Genomic DNA, 22,399 nt, shown 5'->3' on the forward strand with positions numbered 1-22,399 from the left:
TACAAGCATAAGTGACCTTTTGGTCTTCAAAAGATTCAGTTGTCTTATCTAAAATATTTTTCTCTTCTTTGAAAATCTCTATTTTCTCCTGAAAGGTGAAATGAAAGAGAAAATCAAGATAAAGGATAAGGAAAAACAGAAGGAAAAAAAGAAACATAAACTCATGAATGAGTCCAAGAAGGAGAATGGAGAGGTAAAGTTACTGCAGAAAGGTATGTTCCCAGTATCCAATAAAAACAAACATCTTACGTTCTGGATGGAACTGATCTTCAAAACCCCACCCAAACTGGAGACAACAGTAGGGGGAAAGTGGCCATGTTTTTGTAGCGCTGGATAGCCCCTTTAATAAGGTTGAAAAAAGACACATGTCCATCAAGTTAAACCAAGGAGGGGGCGGATGATGGATAGGATCTATACATATGCATTTGTTATTTTGGTCTGAGAACTTGTCTAAGCCTGTTTTAAAGCCCTCTACTGTTTTTGCTGTGACCAGATTTTAGGGTAGACTGTTCTACAGATTCACAGTTCTCATGGTAAAGAAGGCTTATCGTCTCCGGAGTTTGAACCTTTTTTTTAATCTCCAAGCGGAGGCAGTGCCCCCTCGAAAATGTTTTCCTCGTATTTTTGGTAGGGGCCTTTTTCATATATAAATAAATTAATCAATCAATCAATCATATCTCCCCTAATTGTCCTCTTCTCGAGACTAAACAAATGTAAATCTTTCCTCATAACTAAGATGCTCCATTCCCTTTATTAGTTTAGTTGCCTGTTTTTGTAACCTTTCCAGCTCTAGAACATCCTTTCTATGAATCTGGTTCCAAAACTGGAAAATATACTCCAGATGAGGCCGCACCAGAGCTTTATAAAGCGGTAATGTCATATCCCTGTCCTGATAGTCCATGCCTGTTTTTAATGCATGTTAATTTCTTGCTGGCCTTAGAAGCAGCTGACTGAAATTGTGTGCATTCTGTAGTCTATTATCTACAAGTACACCCATCTGCCATAGACTGTTCTGTACTACAAAGCTTGGTGTCACCTGCAAAGATAGAAACATTGTGAATTCCATTTTCAATATTATTTATAAACAAGTAAAACAAAGGGACCCCAGTACTGACCCTTGGGGTATACCACTTATTACCGGGGACCATTCGGAGTAGGAATCATTGACCACCGCTCTCTGGGTATGATTATTAAGCCAGTTTTCCATCCAGTTACAGACTAAACTTTCCAAACCCATAGACCTTAAAGTGTTACTGTCATTAAAATTGGTTTTGCAGAAATCAATAGTACAGGCGATTTTAAGAAACTTTGTAATTGAGTTTATTTGCCAAAAATGAATTTTTATCATGAAAAAGCAGTTTGAAGCTCCCCCCCCCCCCTGTCTTCATTGTTCTCTTATGGAGAGAGGGAAATGAGACACCAAAACTGGTCAACAAAGAGTTAATTTACAACTACATGACGTGGCTATCTCCTCTTACAGTCAGCACTGATCTCTCAGACCTCTGAATACCGCTGGCACCCAGCTCCATGCCTGTAATCCTTTTGTTCTCCACTCTCGCTGCCAACTCATGGCCCTCCCCCCCCTCTCCTCTCTATAGAACAGACAGGGTTGTGTCTGATGCAACAAGTCACAATTTCCTGATATTTTGCAGTGAATGGAAAAGAGGAGGGAGGGGGGGGACCTGGGAAAAGTCTTTTTAAATGCAGATAATGGCATATTTGCCTAATAAATTCAATTACAAAGTTTCTTAAACTCGCCTGGACTATTGATTTCTGCAAAAAAATAAACAACAACAAAAAAAAAAAACGACAGTGACTCTTTAACTTACCCATCAGATGCCCATGAGGCTGTGTCAAACGCTTTTGCAAATCCAGGTACACTATATCCACTGCCGCCCCCCTATCAAGGCTTCTACTCACCTCTTCATAAAAACATTAGGTTGGTTTGACAGCTTCTATCTTTGCGGGTTATCACTTATAATATGATTAGGTAGACTGGGTCGGGGAGCTCTCCGACATCAATACTCATGCACCTAGGCTCTAAATAGGAGACAGTATCTTGAGCTTACTGTAATGGGCTACAGGTGGTGCTTCGATATAGCAATAAGATACAACTGAAGAAAAACATAGATCGGGCACTCACCGTTCAGAAGCCAGGTTCAGTTTAATGTCAATGCATATTCATGAGATGCAGGTAGAGCAGGTGAAGAAGCAGGCACGCTCTCGCTAAACGACTACGCACGTTTCACGCTTAGCAGCGCATCTTCCGGTCGTAAGCAGCGTCCACCCCTTAAGGAGGTGCTTAAATAAACAAAGTTTAAGTGAAAAAAGTGCAGTGAAAAAAACACCAACAACACACATAAAAGAATCATCACAAAAATGCTGCATAGTCATTTCTCTCATTTAGTCCCATCGGCCCAAGGGCATTGAGTCTGGAAATCCGCAAAGTTTCCCGTTGTAACAATGTCCGATGCCGGTCTCCTCCTCTGGGCGGCACATTAACCTTTTCAAGGCCACAATACTTCAAGCTTTAACATGGTCAATTAAACGCGGGACGCCTTTGCCCGTCCGTACTGAATAGCAATGTTCTTTATATCTGACGGATAGGGCTCTTTTAGTTTTCCCGATGTAAAATTGGCCGCAATCACATATGATCGCATAGATCACTAATGGTGTTTTGCATGTGATGAAGTCTTTGATTGACAGGTCACAGCCATTAAGGCCCACAAAGGCTGTGGTAAGAATCTGTGGACAGTATAGACACTGTCCACACTTTTTGTTTCCGGTGGGGAGGGCCGTCTTGAGCCAATTGGTTGAAGTTGTTAGAGGTCGGGGCTTGATGATGTCGCTCAGAGTATGGTTCCTCTGATGCGATATGAGGGGTTTAGAGGCAGCTCTCTCCTTCAATTCCGGATCTTGCTCGATAAGGTGCCAGTGTCTCCTGATAGTGCTGTTGATGAATTCATTCATAGGCGAGTTCTTAAAAATGAAATTGAAGCCTTTAGGATTCTCTTGTTTTGCTTTGTTCGTGCCACTTAGGAGTTCCGATCTGTTGCGCAGGCTCTCTCTCTCTCGCGCTTCCCGAACTATCCTGCTTGGATATTGTCTGTCCACCAACCTCTGCTCCTACTCATCAGCTTGTCTCTTGAAACCTGCCTCTGTGTTGTTCATTTTCTTCAGCCTCAGCACTTGGCTATAAGGTATAGCGTTGCGTGTGTGTATCAGGTGTGAACTTTCATAATGCAACAATGTGTTGCAGGCTTGTGGTTTTCTGAAGACAGATGTCACTAAATTCTCGCGTTGCTGAAGAATTTTCATACCCAGAGTTTGAAGTTGACTTTTGCTAATAAAGCTTCCTCCCACACCACCACCCCGAGATACCCCAGATGTAGCATCGGACCGATTGGTTTCAATGTGACCAATCAGTTCACCACACAAGAGATGGACTGTATTAGATTACTGGCCGATGCTGATGACACCCCACACACAGATCCTGACCCCACTAACTTGACAGGAGGCAAAAGCTCTACTTTTTGCCCACCCATAGCCTCTGGAGGTCCCATTGATCAGTTTTGAAGGCGGTTACAGAAGATGTGAGAGCACTCATATACCCCAGAGCTAAAGCCATTCTGACTCAGAGAACGCAGAGCAGTTAATTGGCTTAAACGCCGCCCCGACCTTACCATCTGCAAAGCAGATAAAGGTGGTGCGGCAGTGATTCTGTCTACTGACCAGTACCTACAAGAGGCTTCACGACAGTTGACAGATACCAACGTCTATGAAGTTTAAAGTAGTGACCCCACATCCAGAATAAAGGACAATCTGCGCACCCTGTTGCGAACACATGTGGCTACAGGAGCTATCGACACTAAACTAGCCGAAAAACTGCTACCTGATTTTCCACGGGCACCAAAAGGGTATCATTTACCCAAGATTCACAAACTGCTAGATTACCCTCCCGGTCGACCGATAGTGTCCGCTATTGGCTCTGTCACAGAGGGGATCTCCCAATTCCTAGTTTGGTCCCTCAGACCCCTTTTGAAGGACATACCTTCTTATTTGAAGGATAGCGGTGATTTTGTCAAAGCCCTTGAGGACTTCACTTTGACCCCCGGCTGTGCTCTGGCGTCGGTGGACGTCGAGAGCCTTTACACCCGCATCCCTCATGATGCGGGTGTGGAGGCTGTCGATTGCTTCCTCCGGTGCTCGGGTCAGACTGAGGCTTTTAGAAATTTTGTTCATGAAGCACTCAGATTTATTCTCAATAACTGCTTTTTATATGATAAATGGCATAAGCCGAAAGTTGGCACGGCGATGGGAACACCTGTGTCGTGCACATATGCCAACCTGTTCTTAGCAGTGATGGAGAGCAATATTGTGTTTTCTATGCGTAATCGCTTTGTCAACTGTTTGAAACTGTAAACACACAAAAACACAGAAAAATGCAACCGCTCACCGCAACCGCAAGATACAGACCCACCACAGACATGAAAATAGTTAAAAGCAGCCCCCCCAACTGCCAAAAAAAATTCCCACAAAAACGAGTCTCTTGGTTACTATTTGCAAACAGTGTAAACTGCCTCACCACGATAAGGTGGACTCATATCGAGGCAGACCCTACACTGTAATGGCCTCTCCATGGCGTGTAATACGCCTATGCTCTGGGCATGCAAGATCCGTCTAATACCTGCAAAAATAATTGCACCACCTGGGTGAGACAGGTGGAGTGCACGACCAAATAGAGGCAGCCACTCCCCCAACTGGAACACAGAAAAAAAGAAAAAATTGGTCAGCTCTCCTAGAACACCGTTCACACTAGGCAGGAGCACGTTGCTATGGCTGAAATTGCAAACACACAAAAACACAGAAAAATGCAACAGCTCACCGCAACAGTAAGATACAGACCCACCACAGAAACTGTATGAAACTGTACTTGAGATATGTGGACAATGTCTTCATCATATGGGATGGAAAGGAGGTAGAATTTGACAACTTTGTCCAATACCTGAATGAAGAAAATGGGGTCAATATGGCCTTCACCAAGGTGTTTGGAGGCGATCGCCTCGAGTTCTTGGATGTGTTGGTTGAAATAAAAAATGAGAATTTAGTGACATCTGTCTTCAGAAAACCACAAGCCTGCAACACATTGTTGCATTATGAAAGTTCACACCTGATACACACACGCAACGCTATACCTTATAGCCAAATGCTGAGGCTGAAGAAAATGAACAACACAGAGGCAGATTTTGAGAGACAAGCTGATGAGTAGGAGCAGAGGTTGGTGGACAGACAATATCCAGGCAGGATAGTTCAGGAAGCGCGTGAGAGAGCTCGCCTGCGCAACAGAGCGGAGCTCCTAAGTGGCACGAACAAAGCAAAACAAGAGAATCCTAAAGGCTTCAATTTCATTTTTAAGAACTCGCCTATGAATGAATTCATCAATAGCACTATCAGGAGATACTGGCACCTTATCGAGCAAGATTCGGATCTGAAGGACAGAGCTGCCTCTAAACCCCTCATATCGCATCGGAGGAACCATACTCTGAGCGACATCATCAAGCCCCGACCTCTTAACAACTTCAACCAATTGGCTCAAGACTGCCCTCCCCACCGGGAACAAAAAGTCCACAGATTCTTACCACAGCCTTTGTGGGCCTTAATGGCTGTGACCTGTCAATCAAAGACTTAATCACATGCAAAACACCATTAGTGATCTATGCGATCATATGTGATTGCGGCCAATTTTACATCGGGAAAACTAAAAGAGCCCTATCCGTCAGAAATAATGAACATTGCTATTCAGTACGGACGGGCAAAGGCGTCCCGCGTTTAATTGACCATGTTAAAGCTTGAAGTATTGTGGCCTTGAAAAGGTTAATGTGCCGCCCAGAGGAGGAGACCAGCATCGGACATTGTTACAACGGGAAACTTTGCGGATTTCCAGACTCAATGCCTTTGGGCCGATGGGACTAAATGAGAGAAATGACTATGCAGCATTTTTGTGATGATTCTTTTATGTGTGTTGTTGGTGGTTTTTTTCACTGCACTTTTTTCACTTAAACTTTGTTTATTTAAGCACCTCCCTAAGGGGTGGACGCTGCTTACGACCGGAAGATGTGCTGCTAAGCGTGAAACGTGTGTAGTCGTTTAGTAAGAGCGTGCCTGCTTCTTCACCTCCTCTCCCTGCATCTCATGAATATACATTGACATTAAACTGAACCTGGCTTCTGAACGGTGAGTGCCCGATCTATGTTTTTCTTCCGTTGTATGTTATCACTTATAATACTATTAGCCACTACATATTCCTGGATGTTGTCCCTTTTATAAGCCTCTCAAATAGTTTCTCCACAATGGATGTTAAGCTTACGGGTCTATAGTTACCTGGGGAAGTCCTAGATCCCTTTTTGAAGATTGGCACTACATTTGCCTCATGCTAGTCCCTTGGCATTAACTTAATCAGAGATTTCTATTTATCAGTTTATTTTATACTTCTAATGCATTACTATTCTCTAGTACATTATGATCTGTGTCTCTGACACATGCTGCTATTAGGCCAACACTTAATGGTCTAATTCCATGCTAAATGAACAGACAGCCTTTTCTGAATCCTCCGGGTTTACTGCAGAGTGTTTCCTGTGTCACTGAGTAATCTGGTGATCTAATAAGGGTCAAGAGTCCCCTTTGAGTGTGCTGCATTCATACTCTGGAGGCAGTTCTGAGAAATTAAGGGGGTTATCCAGCACTACAAAAACATAGACAGCACCTCTCTTGTCTTCAGTATGGGTGCAGATTTTGTAACTCAGTTCCATTGAAGTGAATGGAGCTTAATTGCTAAACCTAAACTGGAGACAAGAGTGGTCTTGTCTCTGGAAGAAAGTGGCCATGTATTTGCGCGGCTATGTCAATACACTAGCACCAACTTTAAAACTGTTTAGGAGCTCCCGACATAACATCATGAAGCTAGGAGGTTCCAGTCCAGAGAACACTGTCCGTGTATCGATGGAGTTCTCTGATGTGAATGACACTTCTTAGGATTTGTCTTGTATGTTGTATCACTGGTAGGAATCTGTTAAAAAAAGTAAAAAAATACCATATACCACTCCGTATATTTACAGTGTGCAGGTAGCCCAAGTTTTTCTGCTGTGAGTTGTACCAGAATTTGTGACATAAGGGAATTCTGCCAGTTGATGTCTGGTGCATGGCCAGCATATGGAGAGCACAGCACCAAGAGATAGGCTTGGTCTAGCATTCCAGTATAAACTTAAGTAGCACCACAGAAAACCTATAGACAGGTGTGTGACTGACCATAAGTTGGCTATGCACATGACACCAATGGGCACAATGCTCTTTCTGCTAACATCTGTTTAAAAAGATATGCTTGGCTTGGTGTTTGTTCATAATTCAATAGTAAAATGTAAAAAAGTTTCTGCCAAAGCTTTCTGGCAAAGGCAAATCTATTGCAGAAGGAAAACATTGTGTGGTGAAGTCTGGCATGCAGAATTCTTTCCCACCCCCTCCTCCTCTCTGAGGGAGACAGCTGGCTAGCAATAGTTAGTAGGTACAGATCAGATGACTGGCCTCCTGAGGCTGCATTCACACCTTCCATGTTCCTCACAGCTGATTCATTACAGCGCAGTGCATATCTTTACAGTTCCCCCACTCCCAGGGGAGAGTCCGTTACAAGCATTCCACGTCCGTGTTCCGTGAGGAACACGGAATGTGAGAATGCAGCCTAAGGCAGTGTGTCAAACTACAGAGAACTCAATGCAATAAATGCATGCGACAAAACATGATTTAGCAACTGTCTTTATCATTAACAATAAAAGCCTGGTAATGCCAATGCTGCCCAGACAGCTTAGTTTCTAAATATGTAAACTAAGAAACATGGCAAAAATGCAACAAAAACACAGTTGTGGGAACACACCTTAAAGGAGACCTGTTACTCCCCGTGCCAGGGTGACAGGCTCCCGACCCCCAGCTAGATCCCGTTATACAGACCTCATCTGGCCGAGTCCCGGAACCGGTCCCGGAGATATCCCGGTCAGAAGATGAGTCCGGCTCCATTCTCTCGCACGCCGGCTTCTGACCGAGATATCTCCGCCCCGGGACCGGCTCCGGGACTTGGCGGGATGAGGTCAGTATAAGGGGATCTAGCTGGGGGTCGGGAGCCTGTCACCCCGGCATATGGGGGGGGGGGGGGGGGGTGACAGGTCCTCTTTAATGCTGTAAATTCACTGTAAATTTTTCCTTCATGTGGTTTCATTATACAGGCCTCTCAAATCCACTTTAGAAAGGAACTGGTCCCTTAGAAAATCTTTTAGAAAGATTCAGGAAAATTTGCTGCTAATCTTCAATGTCTTTAACCCCTAGGCGACCCTGGACGTACCGGTACGTCCAGGGCCGCCTCCATATGTTCATAGTGGGGCCGCGGTCCAGGGTGCCGTTCGTAGCCTGGGACCACGGCTATTAACGGGCACGGTCTAATCGACGTGCCTGCTAATACAGTAATCGGATGCAGCTGTCAAAGCGCACAGGCGCAGTGCCACTTGACCCTGCCCACACTGACTCCATAGGCCCGCCCCTCCGTGGCATCATTGGAATGGGCCTAGACTTCTTTGACGTCCCTTTCCCGCCCAGGTGACACTATCCACCAACACTAAAAAGCTTTTTTTTTTTGGATCAAGCACCAAGAAAACTATTCTAAAGTAAGGTGGTGAAAACTTCAGAATTTAGGCTTCACAGCTGTGTAGAGGAGTCCTCATAGAGAAAGGGGATGACAGTGTCACTTTAAGATAAGCGGTCTGGGAAATTGTTCTTTATGACCTTGGTAATGAGGGATCTTTACCCAGTTTTGAGATCACTATGATGTGAGCTGTGCTGCTTTGGGAATTTACAGGGCCAAGGGACCGGAGAGACTTCTCCCAGCAGCTTATAAAACTCATCTGAGTAAGGCACCGCAGGCCTAGGGCACGCCAGTTTGACTTCCCGCCCTGCATTGATAAGTACTTTTTCTTCAAAATACCAGCACTATGAGACAGGCCGACCCCCAAACTGGGAACAGCGTGAGTACCTCTAGAATGCGTTGTTGGTGGTTCAGGGAGTGCAAGATGCTGGTACAGTGTCCCTTTAAGTTGTAATATTACATTTTCAACTTCTCTAGTGAAATAGATCAGCATTCTTTCTCGGTAACAGAGGAAAGAAAGTTTAGCCGAGGCAGGGGAGTTTTTGGCAGAGGCAGATCTGCTGAATATAAATATAAGTGGGAAAAAAATCCTAAAGTACTTTATTAATATCTGTAAGGGGACGTTACCCAAGGAGTCTCTAAGATGTCTTGTACAGACTGGTGGATGCTGTCGTTTTGCAACAGTAACCAACAACCTGTTAGCTTTGTTACAATATTGACACTGATGGGCCTCAATGACGTTGTTTTTAAGAAAGATAGTCATTATACATAAATGCTTAAAGCGTAACTGTCATTTTTTTTTTTTATTGCAGAAATCAGTAGTATAAGCGATTTTAAGAAACTCTGTAATAGGTTTCATCAGCCAAAAAAGGCTCCTTCTGTACTCAAGAAGCAATCTCCCAGCCTCCCCCCCTGACTTCTTATCTGTGCATTATCAGGCAAACACGTCTTCATTACAGAGAAGCCAGTGAAGACGGGTTCTACTCTCTCCATTGTAAGCCTATGAAGGGGGGAGGGGCTGAGGGAGATGAGGGAGCAGGAAGAGGTGACATGAAGGTCAGCTGTTTGTAGACTCTCTGGGCACCTAAAACGCTAAATTCAGGGGTCAGAAAGGTCAGTGCTTATCTATGAACTTACTGAGAGAAGATTGCAGGGTGTTGTGCATTGCAGAAATCCTCCATGCTCAGTCACTCCTAACAGTCCCTTCCCTCTCCATAGCCACATAATGGAGACAGAAATCCTGCTTCATCAAATGTGAGGGGGGAGGCTGGGAGATTGCTTTTTCAGTACAGAAGGAAACTCTTTTGGTTTGTAAAACCTTTTACAAAGTTTCTTAAAATCGCTTGAACTGTTGATATTTAATGTTTTCAGAAAAATGACCCTGAAATGACAGTTACGCTTTAAAATTCACATTTTAAGGGTGCGTTCACACCTACAGGATCTGCAGCAGATTTGATGCTGTGTTCAGTTATTTAAATGAAATCTGCTGCAGAAAATCAGCTGCAGATCCTGTAGGTGTGAGCACACCATTATGGTGCGTTCACACCTACAGGATCTGCAGCAGATTTTCTGCAGCAGATTTCATTTAAATAACTGAACACAGCAGGTTTACTTTTATGTTGACATCATTTTGCAAAATTTTGCTTTTTAGGACATTGGAGACCTTAGAGGTTTGCTCTCTTCTGTTGATCGGTGTCCCTTTTACACCAGTCAATTTTATAATGAATTAATAAGAATTCCTAGGAATGAATTTCAACACTCAGTCTAAGTTTAACACTAAATTCAAAAAAGGTAGGCAGTGGAAAATAATAAACAAAGTAAACCTACCTGTGCCTCCGTAGCACCTCTCCTTGGTCTTGCTGACAGATGCTGGATGTAATTTTCAGCTGGAATCCAGGTCATGTTCCCAGCTCTTCCAGCTAAAACGCCACAACCTGGCTGTATGAGTGCCGTTTAGCCACTTAGTGACTGGGGCGATGTCTAGGTCTAGTCACTGATTGGCTAAGCAGGCAGTCGCTTAGCCGGGAACGGACGTTGCAGCTGCAAGAGCTGCAGGACGTCGGCGGCTGTCAGCTCAACCCCGGGCACGAGGACAGGTAAGTTTTATTTTGTTTGTTGTTTTCCTGCACCTCCCTGCCTGCCTTTTTTTAATTATTTATGTCACGGGACTTCACCTTTTAGTGATTGGTTTGTGTAAAAGGGCCCTTACAGCAGCCTCCTTTTATCACCACAGATGTAACAAGAAGACTCCTTAGTTTTAGACCCAGTGGTGATAATAAGAAATGTAAGATTTCAGGATTATTTTATAATCTAGATGGTAACATGAAAACTTAGGGGAAAAAATATTTAACAAAATTAGCTTTTTAATATTGAATAGCGTTTATCTAAGGATTTCAGTATGTTTTATAAACTTTGTAGTGAATAGCGTCTGGTGTATGGGCCTTCCGCTGTTCAGCAGCGTCTTATAACTACACTGTTATTAAAATAATCATAGGTTTTGCTGCAGCTTGAGCAAGATGAACCGTGTAATTCAATCTTCCAGTAATGCTTTGAGACAAAAGGTCTGAAAATAAATCTGCCGACATCCCTGCCTGCCAGCACCATGTCTATGGTGTTCAAGTTACTTATTTATTAACATCGTCTCAGTCCAACTATATTTGTGGGCTTTTCTATCCTAAATGCTAAAATGTGCCTCTACACTGAGCAGCTGCTTTTACGGAACTAGGCTTTAAGCAGTATTGGTCCTTTTTATCACTTGTAATATCATTGTGAGTGGTGTTTTTGTAGAACTGGATAGGGAGATGCTAGTGAATTGAACACTTATCTTGTTGGCTGTCCACCCACTCATCAGGCACAGAACGCAGACAGTCTGCCATAAATAGTGTTTCCCCTCCAACATGCATGCTAGGTTTTTCAGTTGAAGTATAGCCAAGATTAAGCTGTACGCCTTAACCCTTTGAGGACCAAGCCCAAAATGACCCAGTGGACCGCGCAAATTTTGATCTTTGCGCTTTTGTCTTTCCCTCCTCCCCTTCTAAGAGCTCTAGCACTTTCAGTTTTCTATCTACAGGGCCATGTAAGGGGTTGTTTTTTACAGGAATAGTTGTACTTTGTAATGGCGTCTTTCATTCTACCATAACATGTATGATGGAATCGCAAATATATTATTTATGAAGATATAAATAAGTGAAATTGTAAAATAGAATGCAATATGGTAACGTTTGGGGGGTTCCTGTGTCTACATAATGCACTATATCGTAAAGGCGACATGATACCATTATTCTATAGGTCAGTCCAAACACAACCATATGCAGGTTACACAGATTCTCTGATTATATATATATATATATATATATATATATATATATATATATATATATATATATATATATATATATATTTTTTTTTTTTTTTTTAATGAAATCCTTTTTTTGGCAATTATTAATATAATTGCCCTATTGTGACGCTATAACGTTTTTTTTTCACCTACGGGGCGGTATGTGGTGTCATTTTTTTCGCTACGATCTCTAGTTTTTATTAATACCATATTTGTGAAGATCCGACGTTTTGATCACTTTTTTTTTTTTATATATATATATATAATGTAACATAAAATCGGTAATCCGCGCACTTTTTTCCCCTCTTTTCGTCTACGTCGTTCACCGATCGCAATGACACTTGTAATATTTTAATAGATTGGACAATTATGCACGCTATGGTATATTATATGTTTATTTATTTTTATATGTTTTATTTATATAATGGGATGGGGGGGGATTTTAACTTGTATTGGGGAGGGGCTTTGGGGTAGTGTAATAGTGTTTTTAACTTTTTTTTTTTTTTTTTACACACATTTGAAGTCCCTTTGGGGGACTTTTACATTCAATACTTTGATTTTGTACACTGATCATATGCCATAGGCATAGCATTGATCAGTGTTATCGGCGCTCTGCTCATTGAGCCTGCCTGTGCAGGCTCAGTGCAGCAGATCGCCGATCGGACCACACAGAGGAAGGTAAGAGACCTCCGGCGGTCCGTTTTAACGATCGGGATTCCCGCGATCGCGGCGTTTAAGGGGTTAATGACATGCGGCAGCGCGATCGCTGCAGCGTGTCAGTAATGGTGAGGTGCCGGCTTTGCTCCGGAGCGCGTAACGTACAGTTACGTCCAGGGTCGTCTGGTGACAGATTTCCATGACGTAACTTTACGTCCTGGGTCGTCTAGGACGTACAGTTACGTCCAGGGTCGTCTGGTGACAGATTTCCATGACGTAACTCTACGTCCTGGGTCGTCTAGGGGTTAAAGAGTCAGTCGTATTTTTTATTTTAATTTTTTTTGCAGAAATCAATAGTCCAGGCGATTTTAAGAAACTTTGTAATTGGGTTTATTAGCCAAATATGCCATTATCTGCATTTAAAAAGCCTTTTCCCAGGTCCCCCCCTCCTCTTTTCCATCCACTGCAAAAAATCAGGAAATTGTGACTTGTTGCATCAGACATACCCAGTCTGGTCTACAGAGAGGGGAGGAAGGAGGGAGTTAGCCGACAGCAGAAAGCAGATAACAGAGGATTACAGGCAGGGAACTGGGTGAATCAGAGGTCAGAGAGGTCAGTGCTGACTGTCAGAGGAGATAAAGGGTAAGGTATCTGTAGATTAACTCTTTGTTGTCCTGTTTGGTGTTTTATTTAGCTCTCTCCATAGGAGAACAATGAAGACAGGGGGGAGAGCTTCAAACTGCTTTTTCATGATAAAAATGCATTTTTTTGGCTAATAAACCCAATTACAAAGTTTCCTAAAATCACCTGGACTATTGATTTCTGCAAAAAAAAAAAATTCACGACTGTGACACTTTAACCACTTAAGGGCGGAGCCAATTTTCGTTTTTGCGTTTTCATTTTTTCCTCGTGTTTAAAAGGCCATAGCACTTGCATTTTTCCACCTAGAAACCCACGTGGGCCCTAATTTTTTGCATCACTAATTGTACCTAAAGTACACTGCGAAACCAGAAAAAAATTCAATTTCTGGTGAAATTGAACAAGAAAACACATTTCTTTTATTTGGGGGGTATTTGTTTTTACGCCATTCGCCCTGGGGTAAAACTGTTATGCATGTTCCTCAAGTCGTTACGATTACAACAATATATAACATGTATAACTTTTATTGTATCTGATGGCTTGTAAAAAATTCAAACCATTGTTAACAAATATAACATATATGCGCCTTAAAATCACTCTTCCCAGGCTTATAGCGCTTTTATCCTTTGATCTATGGGGCTGTGTGAGGTGTCATTTTTTGCGCCATGATGTTTACTTTCTATCGGTTCCCTGATTGCGCATATACGACTTATTGATCGCTTTTTATTACATTTTTTCTAGATTTAATGCGACCAGAAATACGCAATTTTGCACTTTGGGATTTTTTTGCGCTTACGCCGTTTACCGTGCGAGATCAGGAATGTGATTAATAGTTGGGGCAATTACGCACGCGGTGATACCAAACATGTTTGTTTGTTTGTTTATTTACTTTTATTTAAAACATGGGAAAAGGGGGGTGATTCAAACTTTTATTAGGGGAGGGGGCTTTTTATTCACAACAACACTTTTTTTTTTTTACACTTCTACTAGAAGCCCCCCTGGGGGACTTCTAGTATAAGTGCACTGATCTCTCATTGAGATCTTTGCTGTATACTTATACAGCAAATATCAATGAGATCGGCACTCGTGTGCTTTCGGCTGCTGCAGCAGAGTGCCGAGCCGGGATCAGCGCCTTTGACGGAAACCCCGGTCGGAGCAGGATGTGTGGATCGCTCCTCTGGGACAACGTCCACCCCACTAGACACCAGGAAGTGCTGCATACAGTGATCGGATGCAGCTGTCAACTTTGACAGCTGCATCTGATTACTGAATTAGCGGGCACAGCGATCAGACCGTGCCCGCTAATAGCCGCGGTCCCGGGGTACACACTGCATCTGGGATCGCGGCGGTTCAGAGCGGGGTCGCTGCGCGGCCCCCCTCTGAACACCTCTTGCGGACGCATGACGTACCGGTACATCATGCGTCCTTAACCCCTTAAGCATGGAACCACTTTTCGTTTTTGCGTTTTCATTTTTTCCTCTTTGTGTTTTAATAGGCCATAGCACTTGCATTTTTCCACCTAGAAACCCACATGAGCCCTTATTTTTTGCGTCACTAATTGTACTTTGCAATGACAGGCTTAATTTTTGCATAAAGTACACTGCGAAACCAGGAAAAAATTCAAAGTGTGGTAAAATTGAACAAAAAAACGCATTTCTTTTATTTGGGGGGTATTTGTTTGTATGCCATTCGCCCTGGGGTAAAACTGACTTGTTCCTCAAGTTATGATTACAATGATATATAACATGTATAACTTTTATTGTATCTGATGGCCTGTAAAAAATTCAAACCATTGTTATAAAAAATATACGTTCTTTAAAATCGCTCCATTCCCAGGCTTATAGCGCTTTTATCCTTTGGTCTATGGGGCTGTGTGAGGTGTCATTTTTTGCGCCATGATGTTTACTTTATATCGGTACCTTGATTGCGAATATACAACTTTTTGATCGCTTTTTTACATTTTTTTCTGGATTTGATGCGACCACAAATGCGCAATTCTGCACTTTGGGATTTTTTTGCACTTACGCCATTTACCGTGCGATTTTACGAAACTTTGTAATTGGGTTTATTAGCCGAAAAATTTAAAGCTCTCCCCCCCTGTCTTCATTGTTCTCCTATGGAGAGAGCTAAATAAAGCACCAAAACAGGACAACAAAGAGTTAACCTACAAATACCTTACTCTTTATCTCCTCTGACAGTCAGCACTGACCTCTCTGAGCTCAGATTACAGCATTCACCCAGCTCTGTGCCTGTAATTCCTTTGTTCTCAGCTTTCTGCTGTCAGCTAACTCCCTCCTCCCCCCTCCACTCTCCCTAGAACAGACTGGGCACGTCCGATGCAACAAGTCACAATTTCCTGATTTGTTTTGCAGTGGATGGAAAAGAGGAGGGAGGGGGCCTGGGAAAAGGCTTTTTAAATGCAGATAATTGCACATTTGGCTAATAAACCCAATTACAAATTTCTTAAAATTGCCTGGACTATTGATTTCTGCAACAAAAAGAAAAAAAAAATACGACAGTGACTCTTTAAGGAAACATTTTCTTAATCATTCACTGCTACAGCATTAGCCATTTGTATTTGCACTGGCTTTAAAGCGAACCTGTACCCACAATGTGACCCTCCTAAACCACTTGTACCTTCGGATAGCGGCTTTTAATTGAAGATCTGTCCTGTGGTCTGTTCGGCAGGTGATGCAGTTATTGTCCTAAAAAAGCCAAAAGCCAGTTATTGTCCTAAATGTGCCAAACGGGGAGTATCTATGCCCTAACTTTGCAACAACCCTCCGTCTCTCCTCCCCACCCTCTTCATCATTAGGAATGCTCCAGGCAGATTGTCTCCTATTCCCCACCTGTGGCAGCCCGGCACATGGGCTGGATCGTTAAAGTGACACTGTCACCACCTATTTGCATTTTGACTGCTCTCCACAGGTGGAAAGCGTCACCCCTTTTTGATCACCTTTTGGATTGGTATATGTGGGCGGGGCCTCACGCCCTTTGTGCCACATGGCTCTGCCCCGGCGCCACTTAGCCCCGCCCCCATCCGTGACATCATTGCCACATAGGCCCCGTCCCCTCAGCTGCCATTGGAAGGGCCAGCTTAAAGCTCGCCTATGCGGCGATGACGCCCACATATACCAATCCACAGGTGATTAAAGGGAACCAATCCGCCTGTTTGGGCTGATATGGTTCCCTTGAGCATTGTATAAAGCACCTGGAGCAGCCCCGGCACGTACCGCCCGCGGCCGCAGCAGGTGCTTTATAACGGAGAAAATTACTTTTATTGCCCGGCTCGTGACTAGATACGAGCAGGGAAGCAGTCATGGTGGGCGGCTCCCCGCTCGTATCTAGTCACTGCGCTCTGCCTGTCAGCGCGCTCAGAGGGGATGATTGACAGGCAGAGAGGTCCGTTACTGGCCTCTCTGCCTGTCAATCATCCCGCCGAGTGCGCTGATAGGTAGAGCGCAGTGACTAGATACGAGCGGGGAGCCTCCCACCATGACTACTTCCCCGCTCGTATCTAGTCACGAGCCGGGGAAGAAAAGTCATTTTCTCAGTTATAAAGCACCTGCTGCGGATGCGGACGGTACGTGACGGGGCCGCTCCAGGTGCTTTATACAATGCTCAAGGGAACCATATCAGCCCAAACAGGCTGATTGGTTCCCTTTAAAATGACTTATTACCAGTATAAGCACCATGAGGTGTGATAAAAATAAGTAATGAAAGCTGTAACATTTACCCTTTACACCTGTGGAGAGCAATCAAAATGCAAATAGGTGGTGACAGTGTCACTTTAGCGATCCAGCCCATGTGCCGGGCTGCCACAGGTGGGGAATAGGAGACAATCTGCCTGGAGCATTCCTAATGATGAAGAGGGTGGGGACAGGGCTGTAGAGTCGGTAAGCCGCAGCTCCGACTCCTGAATTTTATACGGACCAAGTCCAACTTCGACTCCTGAATTTTATCAGGACCGACTCAGACTCCTGCTCCTTCATAAATGGCCAGTCATATACCAGGGGAGTTATTTATCACACTGGCTCAGCAGCTTCTCCCTAATGTCCTAAATGATCCTGGGGCGACTTCTGAGGGAATAAGGAAAGATATAAAGCAGCTTCTCCTGTGTGTGCAGTGGATGCAGCCAGTCTCCAGCCTCCATGTCCTGAACTACTCACAACTAGACTAGATGGAGCAGGTGGTCTTTTCCTGCTGACAGTCTTCTATGTTTCTAACTAAATATTCACCATACAAGAAACACTGCTAACAATGCCAGATCCCTGTAATATAGAGGTCAGCCATAGTGATATAGAGAGGGGTCACGCACAGTGATATAGAGAGGGGTCACACATAGTGATAGAGAGGGGTCACAGTGATATAGAAGGTCACTGTGGGGGCACGCAATAGCTCACACACACACACACACACACACACACACACACACACACACACAGCCTGCTGCAGCCATAGCATACACACACACCCACACAGCCTGCTGGAGCCATAGCGCGCACACACACACACACACACACACACACACAGCCTGCTTCAGCCATAGCGCACACACACACACACAGTCTGCTGCAGCTATAGCACACACACAGCTTGTTGCAGCCATAGCGCACACACACACACACACAGCCTGTTGTGGCCATAGAACACATACACACAGCCTGCAGCAGCCATAGTGGGCGCACACACACAGCTTGCTGCAGCCATAGTGTGCGCACACACACACAGCTTGCTGCACACGTAGCACACATACACACAGCCTGCTGCAGCCATAGCGCGCACACACACACAGCCTGCTGTAGTCATAGCACACACAGCCTACTGCAGCCATAGCGCGCGTACACACACACACACACACACACACACACACACACACACACACACACACACACTTGCAGCAATAGAACACGGAAGAAAAACACAATCTTCTCCCGGAGAGAAAACACCACACTGAGGACAGAGGTTACAGCTACACTACTTATGTCTTCTTCTCCTCCTCCTCCTCCTCCTCTATATTACACAGGATATCTTCATATTAAACTGCTGCTCATATACAGTCATCCAGCATCCAGGAAGAGAACAGCACAGATCTCCCCCCACACAATGGACTATTTCAGCTCAGAAACCAAACTGCCAAATAGTGACTGACAACTTTTCCATGACCACCCTTATTTAATAGGGCCAGTGTCCTATTAGAATGTTGCTCATAATATATACTCATGAGCAAAACTTGTGAAGTTTTGCCAGTCTCCGGCCTCCATGTCCTGAACTACTCACAACTAGACTAGATGGAGCAGGTGGTCTTTTCCTGCTGACAGTCTTCTATGTTTCTAACTAAATATTCACCATACAAGAAACACTGCTAACAATGCCAGATCCCTGTAATATAGAGGTCAGCCATAGTGATATAGAGAGGGGTCACGCACAGTGATATAGAGAGGGGTCACACATAGTGATATAGAGAGGTGTCACAGTGATATAGAAGGTCACTGTGGGGGCACGCAATAGCACGCACGCACACACACACACACACCCACACCCACACAGCCTGCTGCAGCCATAGCATACACACACACACACCCACACAGCCTGCTGGAGCCATAGCGCGCACACACACACAGCCTGCTTCAGCCATAGCGCACACACACAGCCTGCTGCAGCCATAGCACGCACACACACACACACACAGCTTGTTGCAGCCATAGCGCACACCACACACACACAGCCTGTTGTGTCCATAGCACACATACACACAGCCTGCAGCAGCCATAGTGTGCACACACACACAGCTTGCTGCAGCCATAGTGTGTACACACACACAGCTTGCTGCAGCCGTAGCGCACATACACACAGCCTGCTGCAGCCATAGCACACACACAGCCTGCTGTAGTCATAGCACACACACAGCCTACTGCAGCCATAGAGCGCGTGCGCACACACACACACAGCCTACTGCAGCCATAGAGCGCGCGCACACACACACACACACACACACACACACACCTGCAGCCATAGAACACGGAAGAAAAACACAATCTTCTCCCAGAGAGAAAACACCACACTGAGGACAGAGGTTACAGCTACACTACTTATGTCTTCTTCTTCTCCTCCTCCTCCTCCTCTATATTACACAGGATATCTTCATATTAAACTGCTGCTCATATACAGTCACCCAGCATCCAGGAAGAGAACAGCACAGATCTCCCCCCACACAATGGATTCTTCCAGCTCAGAAACAAACTGCCAAATAGTGACTGACAACTTTTCCATGACCACCCTTATCTAATAGGGCCAGTGTCCTATTAGAATGTTGCTCATAATATATACTCATGAGCAAAACTTGTGAAGTTCATATTAAAATTAAATTCTACATTTTTTAAAGATTTTTTTAAAGCTGGAGTCGGTACATTCTTTTACCGACTCCAACTCCGACTCCAGCCAAAGCCAGCTCCGACTTCAGCCAAAACTAGCTCCGACTGCAACTCTACAGCCCTGGGTGGGGAGGGGGGACAGAGAGGTTGTGCAAAGTTAGGGCACAGATACTCACGTTTGGCACAGGGCTGAAGTTTTCTTCATAGGGATGCACGATGCACCGAAATATCGATACTACTATCGATATTTCGGGCAAAAAAACGATTCGGTACCAGGATTTTCTGGTATCGACACTTTATATTAAGCTGCCTAATAACGCAGCTTAACATAAAGTATAGAGCAGAGAACACAGCCGAAGGCTAGCAGAGCGCCGGCCATGTTCTCTGAGTACAGCCCCCTGCCCCCTGGTGTCATTTCCTCCTCCGCCCGCCCCTTCCTCCGCTCACTGCAGGGATAACTTATAGCCGGCACACAGCGATCGCTAGTGCCGGCTATATAACTGTGCAGAAGCCGCTGTCACAACTGACAGCGGCATCTGACCCATCCTGAGCCTCTCCAGAAGCAGTGGGGGTCGGCTACTATGTGTAACAGACCCCCGCTGCTAATGACCCGCAGCCCGTCATACCTCAGCCTCCTGTCCCTCCTGGAATGCAGCCGGTGTGAGGAGCTGTGTCTAGGGCTGCACTCAGTGTGAGGTTGGTGAGACTGACTGATGCCGGCTCGCTCTCTGTCCATCTGCGGCGCTGTTCCTATGCATATTCATGTATGCACACTCTCGGTGGCTGCGCTTCCTGACCGGCCTGAGTGTGCACACATGAATATGCACGGAGGAACGGAGGCCTGACAGCTGGGAACTTCCCGGAGCTGAGGGGAGGGGGATTTGTAAAGGGAGCTTATTTAAGGTGGAACAGACAGCCTGAATCTTGGCCAGCAGCAAAGGTTAATCTTCCTGCTGGCCGAGGTTCAGGTTGTCTGTTCCACCTTAAACTCCCTTTACAAATCCCCCCTCCCCTCTGCTTTGACAAGCCTCATGCTTTGAGTGGTACCGCAGTAAGTGAGAGCAGGGGATGTGTGCAGACATTGCAAACATCCCTGCCCTCTGGTGTGCCCCCCACATCCCTGCCCTCTGGTGTGCCCCCCACATCCCTGCCCTCTGGTGTGCCCCCCACATCCCTGCCCTTACACCCCTGCCCTCTGACAGGAACTGACCTGCCAGGCAGAGTAACCCTCTCTTGTCTGTCCAGACCTGGCAGCCTTCACCAACTTCCTTGCAGTGTGGGGGTTGTAGTCTGTACCCAGTGGCGGATTAAATGTACCCTGGGCCCTGGGCTGTTCACCCAACCTGGACCCCAAACCCCCAACCCCCCCCCCCCCCCCCCCCCCCCGTCAATCCGCCCACGTTATAATCCACCACTGCCCCCCCCCCCCCATGCTGTCCCCAATAAACACAATGTTTGGTCCCTTGCTGCACAGAGGATGTCAGGAGAGGAGGGGGCTGATCTTAAAGGGGAGGTCACAGCAGCACAGAGGATGTCAGGAGAGGAGGGAGCTGATCTTATAGGGGAGGTCACAGCGTCACAGAGAATGTCAGGAGAGGAGGGTGCTGATCTTATAGGGAGGTCACAGCAGCACAGAGGATGTCAGGAGAGGAGGGGGCTGATCTTATAGGAGAGGTCGCAGGGTCCCAGCAGCACAGAGGATGTCAGGAAAGGAGGGGGCTGATCTTATAGGGGAGGACACAGCAGCACAGAGGATGTCAGGAGAGGAGTGTGCTGATCGATAGGGGAGGTCCCAGCAGCACAGAGGATGTCAGGAGAGGAGTGTGCTGATCGATAGGGGAGGTCACAGCAGCACAGAGGATGTCAGGAGAGGAGTGTGCTGATCGATAGGGCAGGTCACAGCAGCACAGAGGATGTCAGGAGAGGAGGGGTCTCATCTTATAGGGGAGGTCACAGCGTCACAGCAGCACAGAGGATGTCAGGAGAGGAGTGTGCTGGTCTATGGGGAGGTCACAGCAGCACAGAGGATGTCAGGAGAGGAGTGTGCTGATCTATAGGGGAGGACACAGCAGAACAGAGGATGTCAGGAGAGGAGTGTGCTGATCTATGGGGAGGTCACAGCAGCACAGAGGATGTCAGGAGAGGAGGGTGCTGATCTTATAAGGGGGGGGGGTGTTGTATTTTTTTTCGAGGTATCGAACTGGTATCGAGTATCGAACTAAAAATTCGAGTATTGGTATCGAACTCAAAATTCTGGTATCGTGACATTACTAATTCTTTATTGGTGAACTGACACATTATTGGCTAACTTTTTTTTACCTTTTGTTATTATGTAAACAAGGGCACACTTGGAGCAGTACTTTAGCCCTTTAGTCGCACTGATCCACTGACTCCTGCATATCCCGCCTACTGATGAACTTTCAGGGGTGTTCTGTGAGAGCACTCAAGTGAGTGGAGGGCTAAAGCACCACCCCAGTGCATTGGGCGCCACCTACATAAATAAGGTATTTGTGGACTTCCTGCCCAAAGAGATCTACTAACTTGCTGATAGGTTCCTTAAATAATTTCAGTCATTTCTGCATCAGGCAATAAATAAAAACAGCTTATTGTCTTGGAGTTTATTTTGTAGAATGAAAATGGAAGTCATTTTCATCCTACAAATGGCTATAGAGATTGCCTGTCAGCTCGTTGCTGACATAGGCATTACAC

The 22,399-nt window shown here is 45.3% G+C and overlaps 1 protein-coding gene across 2 annotated transcripts in view; it reads left to right on the plus strand.

Annotated features, from left to right (window-relative positions):
* RSBN1L (round spermatid basic protein 1 like) overlaps positions 1 to 22,399 on the plus strand; it is a 68,651-nt gene that overhangs the window by 9,710 nt on the left and 36,542 nt on the right. Inside the window, exon 2 of one of the 2 annotated variants that reach the window (XM_069978102.1) lies at positions 96 to 212. The exons of the other annotated variant lie outside the window; for it this stretch is intronic. Coding sequence (XP_069834203.1) covers positions 96 to 212 — 117 coding nt within the window. The remainder of the gene's footprint in view (positions 1 to 95; positions 213 to 22,399) is intronic. 2 annotated transcript variants of the gene reach the window in all.

Source organism: Dendropsophus ebraccatus, chromosome 1 (genome assembly GCF_027789765.1).
Source record: "Dendropsophus ebraccatus isolate aDenEbr1 chromosome 1, aDenEbr1.pat, whole genome shotgun sequence".
In the NCBI taxonomy this organism is placed as follows: Eukaryota; Metazoa; Chordata; class Amphibia; order Anura; family Hylidae; genus Dendropsophus; species Dendropsophus ebraccatus.